Source organism: Stegastes partitus, unplaced genomic scaffold (genome assembly GCF_000690725.1).
Source record: "Stegastes partitus isolate 25-593 unplaced genomic scaffold, Stegastes_partitus-1.0.2 Scaffold410, whole genome shotgun sequence".
NCBI classification, from domain to species: domain Eukaryota; kingdom Metazoa; phylum Chordata; class Actinopteri; family Pomacentridae; genus Stegastes; species Stegastes partitus.
Window position 1 is genome coordinate 253,146 of NW_007578141.1, and position 10,043 is coordinate 263,188.

At 45.2% G+C, this 10,043-nt stretch overlaps 1 protein-coding gene across 1 annotated transcript in view; it reads left to right on the top strand.

Annotated features, from left to right (window-relative positions):
- Positions 1–10,043, top strand: part of usp43b (ubiquitin specific peptidase 43b) — a 102,774-nt gene that overhangs the window by 56,739 nt on the left and 35,992 nt on the right. The window contains exons 5-7 of the mRNA XM_008285606.1: positions 465–600; positions 809–953; positions 7,777–7,939. Of these exons, the coding sequence (XP_008283828.1) occupies positions 465–600; positions 809–953; positions 7,777–7,939 (444 nt within the window). The remainder of the gene's footprint in view (positions 1–464; positions 601–808; positions 954–7,776; positions 7,940–10,043) is intronic.

The following is a 10,043-nucleotide window of genomic DNA, read 5'->3' on the forward strand; positions in this document are numbered from 1 at the left end:
CTTTTATCGTTTGCCCTCTGCGTTTATATTAAATTCATGTACAAATGAACATAAAACCGTCTGTCATCGCCCCTCCACTCCTTCGTGTTCGTCCTCCCGTGCAGCTCGCTGCCGGCTGCAGACTCCCACAGGTTCCCGACTCAGCTCCTGTACCTCCTCAGTGAGCTGTTATTCAGAGAAGCCATTATGTCCCGGCACCCTGCTCGTGTCAACGCTCCCTCTGGAGAGGTCAGAGCCGAGCGCTCCCCCGTTTTTAAAAATGCAATAGAGATTCCATTATTTCGCACACATAAAACCGAGTCCTAATGATCTATTATTAATGCTAAAATGTATTGATTTATTCATGAAAGTCTTCTTTTGTCCCTTCTTGGCCGTAGAGCTGCGGCGGGGAACGGCACAGAAATCAGAGAGGGAGGCCGTTGTGCTTCCCACCGGCCCTGATTGTGTGTCTTTGTGTCTGGCAGGCCGATGTGTGTGACGCTGGTGTTCAGCACCAAAGGACAGCGGTACCTGCGGGTCGGCCTGGCGGTGCCGCTGTTCGGCTCCGTGGCCTGCCTGAGGAGGATGGTGGCCGACGAGGGGAAAATCTCCCCGGACCAGGTAACGTAGCAGATCCAGGGGTTGAACTATAAACTGAGAAGTGGCTCACCTTTGATTCCAGTAGCCATCCTTTCCTTTCCACTGCTTTGACTTTCCTCTTGGTTGCAGCATTATTCTGAGATTAGGGGGAATCACAGTGCAGAGGTTGGTGGAGTCAAAGCTCCTGCTGCATTAATGAACTGACTGGTCTTTGTGTGTGGATCTGCAGGTGATCCTGACAGAGGTGTACTCCACAGGCTTCCACCGCTCCTTCTTTGATGAGGAGGATCTAACTAGCATAGCCGAGAACGACGTCATCTACGCCTTCCAGGCTCCACCGCTCTACATCAGAGGAGGCTCTGCACGGATCTCAGGTATCTGCACGGCCGGAGACGGAAACTCAGTTTTTATCTCCATTTACGGGGAAAAAAAAGAAGATATTTTTAGTCACAGCAAAACCTACACTGTCTTTAGGCATTAGAGCTGGTTGTGAATGCATTTCCCTGCTTTAATGTAGATCTGTAAGCAAACAAAACCCATTTTATTAATTTGCTTAATGAAACCTTCAGGGAACTCTCCTTGATGCAGGAGCTCCTCAGGGAGCACATTAGGAACCATATAACTTCACAAAGAGCCGTGCGGGTTACATCCCCCCTGCGCAGATTTCCCTGCGCTCTCAGATTTATGTCTTCATTTCATGCGTTTCTCAGCTCGTGATATAAAACGTGAAGTACTTCGGTGCACAGTGTTCCCTCGCTTCTGTGTTCTGTGCTGCAAACAAATAGGTTGTGCTCCGTTGTCCGCTCTCACGGGGCTGCAAGTCCCAGCACTGTGTCAGCAATGATGTTCCCCTTGAAAAATGTGACTTTTAGTGCTTTAATTTATGTTGGTCAACAGCCGCACACAGCAGCGCCGCCTAAAAGGAGCCCCCACGTGACTGGATCCCCCGAGTTCCCTCTGGTTTAGTCTGCCACAGCGACACGAGAACACATCTAAGACATTATCATCCTTTAAGGAAATAGCAGGATATGCGCTTGTTTGCCGTTCAACTTACGCAATGTCTACACAGCCTGTGCAGCGACAGCAGCACATTAGCAGAGCAGCAGCAGCAGCTTTGGCCTCCGTCTGTGTCTACACATGATGCATTCAGGCACCTGCAAACACAGCCCAACACACAGTCATTATGCACAGAAAGCAGAAGAACATAGACTTTCAGGGAAAAGAAGAAAACAGCCCAGGTTGAGTATAATGCAAGAAAACTCTGCCTCGGTAGAGCGGGTTTAAATAGAAGTGCATCTGCTCCATCAAACACCTTTGTGTAGACAAGCTGTCGGAGTTCTTAAAAAAATTAACGCTGGGCTTGTTTTCCCAAAATGTCAGTGTTTATTTAAATGTCACTGAGGCAGAAATCAGGTGATGTTCACTTGATCAACTGAAATGTGTGCAAAGCATCACACACATGATTTAACACCTCAAACTTGTCAAACTTGTCGTCAACATCCTGTAACCAGGACGTGAACTGTCGGGCGTTGAATCGATCTCTTACTGACGTTTTGCCGTCATCGTTCTGGACGTCTTGAGGCATGTTGTTCACTTCAGCATCCAGCAGAACTGTGCAGGGTCTGATTGGCTGGTGTTCTTGCTGCCCGGTAATGGACTCGTAAGACTTCCTGCTCATTTGAAACAAACAGCTTTTCCCTTTCAATGCTGTGCTGCAGTCGCAGTTTCATTCGGACCACCTCTTGCTGTTTGAACATCTCTTTCAGCTGCTCGGGTAAAGATGGAGGCGGAGTTATTGTTGGTATACACAGTTTGCTGAGCGGGTTTCCGTCTAGGAGGTAGGATCCATTGAAGGTCACATATTCGTCGTAATACTGTGGCAGCATTTCCTTGTTCTGCTGCTTCTGAACCCCACAGCTTGTTGTTGGGTTTAACAGGCATGTTGGTCTTTTAAAAATAAAAAATGACCCCACACAAATCAGAGCCACAAACTGTAAAAACAGATCAGATTTTCAATTTGGTTCAATTTGAGTCGTAATATTTCATGAAGTCACTTTATTTTTACGTGTCTCTTTAAACAAAAAAACACCAAAACTTAACCATTGATGCAAACAAATTCATAAATAAATTAATTAAATGCCACTAGCGGGTCCCATGACTAAAACTCTGAGTTTTCAGCTCCTCTGGGTTGAACTGCAGGCTGTGCTTTCATGAAGGAAGCACCTGTGGACACCTGGAAAAAATGTTGTGCATGTTAACTCCATTTTTTTTGTTTATTTTTAATTTAATTAAAAAGAAATTGAACTGCTTCTTTTCCATCGAGGTGCAGGACTGGAGTGAAAAATGAGCCCACAGTGAGTAAAAAATGCAATAACAGTTAAAAAAAAAGACGCCTCCCAGACACTGTGCAGGGTTCAGAGAGTTAATGCAAAATAAATAAATGCCTGCAGAACTGTTAACTATCCCACGAGTCTTTTGAATATTATTTACATGCATAAACGGGCGATTAAGTTCCTTCATTTATTTTTATTTCACCCAGAAAAGAAAACTGCAACAGATAAAAAAAAATAAAGTCTGCCTTGCTGTTTATGCAATAAAGATAAAATAAAGCAATAAAATCAACACATTGTGAGTAAAGACGGCCGTTAAATATTATATATATATAGTTCTGTGTTATGCATGAAAACACAACCTGACTGCATTTTTTTTTCATCCAGTTAAAGCGATGATCTGTAATGCTTTTAGACAGTCTGGAGCCATAAAGATGTGATCTTTACACCCCCCTCTGCAATTACTAAATCCAACAGACCCTTAATCAATTATCCATAAATGATTAAATGAAAGTAAAAGAGTCTCGTGGTTTAGATAGAACCCTCATTAAAGGCTGGATCTAAACATGTTCCGTGCTAACGTTAGGGAAAGGTTCTCCCATTGTGTCCTGAGGCGCTGAATTAAGCCACATATTGAGTGTGAGGTCGGTGTGTGAAGAGCAGGTTCCTCCAAACGCAGATCTAATGTGTGCAATTAAAGCTAAAAGTCAGACGTTAAAATGCTCCAGCGCACTAGTTTCTCCTTGGACCGATTGCTGCTGATTTATTTTGTGAATTTTAACAGTTACTCACAGACACGAGTTAGATTTAAAGCCTCCAGATGCAGAAGGTGGTCGGAGGCAGCACGAGGAGCTCAGCGAGTGAGAACATTAGCTACCCCTGGATTAAGCCAAAGGCGAGCCAATGATGGTGTGACCTTTCCGTTCACGACTCCCAACCTCCCCGCTGCAGCATTAATATTAATCTTTTACATCATCACCGTCATCATCTCCCCGCAGCATACATCACCTTCCCTCCAAAGTCATCGTCCTGTTTGCTAGCACATGGATCTCTATCATCTACCGTCATAGTAACAGCAGAATATTTGCCTTTTCTTGTTGAGACAAAGAAAAATAATGATGCAGCTCATGTCTGTGGACTAAATATGAACCCACCACCACCAGGAGACAGTCAGCTTTGACTTTTACTCATGATGGAAGTGAATAAACACACATACTCCCACTTTAACACAACTGACGTCTCCATGCATCCCAGTCCTTTAATGTGCTTCCAACGTGGTAACCAAGTATTAATAAATCCTGTGAAAACACCTCATAGGTATATTCTCAAGTTTCAGCAGAGAGAGAGAGAGAGTTCTTCTCTGGTTGGGATTCGACAGAAATGAGTAAGCATAATATCATTATTAAGGATACTGAGTGCCAAGGGTGAGACTTGAAAGTTGCATCACCTGCCAAAGAATACTTGGAAACAGACACTTGGCGTTCGCAGTTAAATATCCATTTCACTTGCTTTTATCTTGGTTACAAACGCAGAACTGTTTCCGCCTTCGAGTCATTTGTTGCCCAGTTTTCAGCGAGATGAGATCATCCCCGAGACTGCCGTTTGGGTTTTGTTTGTTATCCTCCGAACCGTTTATTGTTTATTAATTGTACACGTGACAAAGGAGAGCCGTGGGCGGAACAACGGCAACACTGGAGTCACAGTAACATGCAGGAGATGGAAACCTTATTCTAAACATGTCTTAATGAAAAGAAAAGAACGAAACCTTAAAGACAGCATGCATGACGTTATCTGAACCCCAACCAGGCTACAATTCTACAGTTTCATTTAGCTTTTATCTGAGAGCAAATACAACACAAGCGAGGATCTATTCAGGAGAAAACAACCTGGATAAGTGCCATAAAACAAGTTCAAGTGTGATACGACCTTGGTGCCTACAGACAGCACGGGAGGTAATAGGATTTTCATTTTGTTTTTTATTTTTTATTTTTGCAGTCTGTGAAGCGCAAAGGTGTTCAGTGAAGAGCTGCGTCTTTAGTCTTTTCTTAAAGCCTGAGAGGAACCTCGCGCCCCGTTGCTGTGGTCGTATCAGGCGGCTTTTGTTGGCCGAGCGTAGTGAGGAAGTGTAGACCTGAATGAGAGAGTTCAGGAAGGAGGGAGCTGTATTCATGGTAGTTTTGTGGACAAGAGTTTTGAATTTGATGCAGGCAGCAACTGGAAGCCAGTGAAGCGATCTGAACAACGAGGTGACTTGTGCTGATTTTGGCTGGTTGCGAGGTTTGACCGTGTGTCCGTGGAGGTCTGCCAGTAAGGAGTTGCAGTAGCCGATGTGTAATATTACGAAAGGAAATAGTTGTGCTACATGTTCAGACAGGAAAGGTCTGATCTTCCTGATGTTGTACAGGGCAAATCGACACGACCGAGCAACAGCCTCGAGCCTCAAAGGTTAGCTGGTCATCAATCATGACAGCCAAGTTTCTGGCAGACTTTGTGGGTTTGAGTTGGGTTGAGTCAAGCTGGGTGTTGATTTCCTGTTGTCTCGAGGGACTGGCTGGAATGACAAGGAGCTCAGTCTTGGAGAGGCTGAAGTTGAAGGTGGCGTTTTTTCATCCATGACAAGATATCTGCAAGGCATGATGAGGTTGTCATCTGGGGGGAACGACAGGAAGAGCTGGGTGTCATCAGCATAGAATGATTATAGGATTATTGCGGCAAGTGAGACTGTGTATATTGAGAAGAGGAGGGGACCGAGCAGTGACCCCTGAGGAACCCCTGTGAACAGACTGTGTGGTTCGAGGCAGATGGTTGGCCTGGTTCTGCTGTTGCCTGCTCAAAGAGAATCCAGATGAAACTCTGGGTTTGTCTGTATTTGAAGTGCCTTGAGAGGACATATGTCGTGAATTGGCGCGATATGAGTAAGATTTAACTAAGCTGAAGTAGTTCACTCAGACACACAGCAAAACTAGCAGCACGATTAGCTTGAAAGTTCGATAACACAGAAAATCTCACTCTCAATATTTTCAAAGTAGTTAACAAATTACACGTTATGCAATATTTGAAAATAAATCTGCACGTTAAAAAATCTAAGTATGCTGTAGGTGTACTTCTGCTGTGACTGACTGTCTAGCAACATCTTTGCATATGACTGTGCAGACAGCTAGTGGGATTTGCGGGTGTAGCTGTCGCTGTGGGGAGAGTAGATCCCTTCAGGTGTAAAGGTGTTTAATTACGGGCTTTCACATAGTCTGTCAGTGTTTAGTGTGGCTCACCCTGTGTGTCTGTTTGACAAAGAAAGACGCCTGAGAGTGCAGAGGAATGACGTGTTCACAGGCTTCCCGTGGTTTCACAGAATTAGTTTGAGGCTTTTGGAGAACACAGGATCAGGATCAACAGGTATGCAGACTAAACAGAGCTAACTTTTGGTGTGGTGCTGCACATTTCCCATGGTTGTACTGTAAGCGCCAGCATACCTGTGGGAACCGTCAGGCTGAAAACACGAGTCCCACCTCATGACCATTCATCATCTCAGCAACGAGGCTTTAAAAAAAAAAAAAAGAAAAATCAAGAGAGCAGTGACAGGAGCCTTGGAAAAAAAATGTCAAGAAACAGTTCAGTATTTGACAGCTCCTCATAAAAAAAATAAAAAACGATGATTTAATGAGCAATGAGAGGCAGGTCTCCTCGCGAGCGGCCCTGGATAAATCTTAGTGGGACAGGCCGGGAGGTGACCTCTGCATTTTACTGCTGTTTCATGAACATGCTTCATAGGGAATTTAAAAGGAGATTTTCCCTCATAAATCATTCCCGCAACTGTCAGAGGTCGCTGCTCATGTAAATGAAAGCACATGATTAAGTAAGTTTTATCACTTGCTTGATTAGAGTGACATTAATAAATGAAAAGCTGTGCGTGCTTATCATTACGCTCGTTCCCAGGGTCAGGACACGGCAATCAGAGGTCTGACGTTGAGGCTTTGGCGGTTCATATGTAGACTCTGATTAGTTTTGAATAGGTCCTGCCCTTCATACAGTGCGCGGCGTCACGCCCTCACATCCCAATTACTCGTGCAGGAGGAGGCATCGCTGCACAGGGATGTCGGGATGCTCAGCGGTGGCATTTGCTTTGTCAGTGACGAATCGCGCGTCAGGTGTAAACAGCAACGTTTAATGAAACATGGAGGTTTAGGGAAGGCACAGCCCCCGCAGTCAATCAATACCTTCTCATCTGTGTCCGCGGGTCTAATTTACCGCGTGATTTATCGCCGTGAACTTCTTGAAGGCCTGACCTACGCTGAGGGTGACGAGGAGGCAGCTCTGCCGACGTCACATCTCGCGGGGATCTCATAATCTCAGCTTTTCACTCCGTCAGTCACACTCCTCGACGGCGGCGGCGGAGACATGAGGGAGCGAAGTGGTGCTGCCTGGCACCCCACCAGGACAGGATGTGGAGCAGAAGCTGCATCAGATAATACCTCCTGCTGAGAGTGCAGGCAGCCATTGGTCCATCTGTTCTCCCCTCTGAATCACTGCTCCCCTAAATAGAAAGCTGCTGTCTCGCCACTTTATGTATCTCTATTCTCCTGCTCGCTCCTCGTTGGAGGTGTTAAGTTTAACGATCACATTTTCAGGATGTGAAATCCGATCGTCTTCCTTTCGAGGAGAACATGTGAAACATCGTGCGCCGTCATGCTGCCGCTGTAAAGTCGTTAAAAGTGAGACGTCTGCCAAAAGACTGTAAAATATGTATGTGCTCAGCATCTGTAGGATTTACCAAGTGTCCTATGACTGTACCTCTAGTCAGAAATGCTTTCTGTCGTCTCTTCTTTTTCTTTGATTCAGCTCCTCTCTTGTGTTCTCCGTCCTCTTGCAGGATACCATCACAGCCTGCCGTCGTCTCCATACTCCACCGGACCCGAGGGTCAGAGGTTAACGTCAGCTGGGACCTTATCGTCAGAGTTCCTCAACCAGGGCGTCCCTGTCAAGATCCTGCTGCTGGTGTGCAACGCTGCAGGGGCAGGCCAGCAGACTGTTAGGTAATTATGTCGGCTGACTGTTCGCTGAACCCAGCAACTGCTCAGTCATAGCTTAGAAATCATAACTAAGCACAGCAGAACTGTCAAGCTTTGGATTTCTCCTCATGTTCAGGCAGTGTGTGTGTGTGTGTGTGTGTGTGTGTGTGTGTGTGGGCCTCAAATGAGAGTGACACTCTTTGGAGACTAGTTTAAAAGATAGTGTCTTTTTTTTTTTTTTAACCATTTCTTAAAGTTTCTGGAGTTTATCTACTCTCTAGCTGGAGTGGTGGACTTTGTCATTCAAGGCCTTATCTCACAAGTTCACACAGTAACGAATCTCGCGTTATATATGTTTTAAATCAGGATTCTGAGGCAACATTAGCAAGCTGGCACACTAATAATAACAGTAAGGAATTCAAGCAGCAATGAATGGGTTGCCAGGTCTGAAGAGAGGGAGCCACCGTAGAGATGGAGACGACGTAGGCGACAGTTTGCGCAGGAGTCAGGTGCAAAAACCTAAAAAGCAAACAAGAAATGCTTCTGATGCTCCAGATAAGAAATAAATAGGGGTGGGACCTTAACACGGTAATTGCGATTAATTAATTGCAACAAAAATAACACATTAAAAAAACTTGTTGCACATGTTTTAAACCCTACTACCACCGGAAGTGGTCGACAGTCCAGAGTGATCCATTTTGGAAGGGAGTTTGTGAGCTTGTCAGATGTCGATTTACTAATTTTGACTCTGAATTGGGTCCAGTGTGGGCTGCCGACACCGCCACTTGGACCAGGACCGCCAGTGCTAAGAGCTCCGGTGGTTTCTGTGCTTTGCATTCAGGCGGTACCATCAGCTCGATGTGCGTCGGTGGGATGCAAATTCTTTTTTGCACCAGTTGCACAAAACCAGGCTCTCGTCAAGGCTTCCATCAGGCAGGTTTTTAAAATGAAACTCCATCAGTCCCAGTGACGTGCTGTCATCATTTTCCTCCATGTTTCCTGCTGTTAGCGTAGCGCTGACGCATCTTGTGCATCGTTTGATCGATGGACCATGAAATCGGGCGCTGACCAACGCTCCATGTTGTCTGGATGCAAACTGTGATTAATTTTTCAATGCATTATTTTTGTTGTAATTAATTAATCGTAATTAACGCATTAAAGTATATTAGCAGTGGGACTTTAATGCATTAAAATCCAACCTCTAACCTTTCTGCTTCACCTCGTATATTTAAGTTGGACAGATTCCTCTCCAGCAACTGCAGCTAAACTTGCATTAAATAGTTTAATGTTTGCAAAATTTCAGTTCTTCCGTGTCCTGATCTGCTTTTCTCTTGAGAATGTTTGATAGAAAAGAACATCAAAACAGATCTACAACCACTATGTTGCTGGTCCAACTCATCATTTTCTTTAGGCTTTAAACTGTTAAACAGTCAGCGGGCTGCGTTATGTTTAATCAGCCTTCAGAACCCTTTACCAGCCTCCTCTATTAAAGCTCGTCAGCTTCATCAGCTCCTCGTGTTTTCCAGCCCTCCTCTAGTGGAGCGCGTCAAGGTCATGTTAGCTCCCCGCAGCAGAAAAGACTCACATTTCACTCTGCGATGGGACTCGGCGAGATGAGTTTCAAATCAAACGATTGAGGACTCTGACATCTGGCGCGATACACAGATCCATCAGACAGCCGTCTCCCCGACAGGGTCCACAGGGATCAATACAGGTGAGCTCGCCAGCAGGGCTGTGAGAAAGTCCGATCTCATCCGCGAAGGGTCGCCGTCTCAGTTTCTCCTTCAAACGCCTCTCTGTCGTAGCTCAAACCACCCACCTATCTCGCTCTCATCAGATGACAGCTGGAGGACCGGGCTGTGCCAAGAAAATGACATTGGAGTCACATACTTGTTTCTCACTCTAGTTCTGTGTTGAATGGCATCGCAGGTACATTTCTAAAAAAGCCGGCGTGAAAACTCTCAGATTTTGTTAGGGTTTTTTTTTTTTTTTCCTAAACTGTGAAACCACATTTTAAGCGTGGAAACCCAAATGTTCAGTGTTTTTCTGTCACTTCTCTTCAAACTCACCAGTTTGATTCTGTGACATTTAGCTTCTGTTCTGCTGATTCTCACGTCCGTGGCAGCAG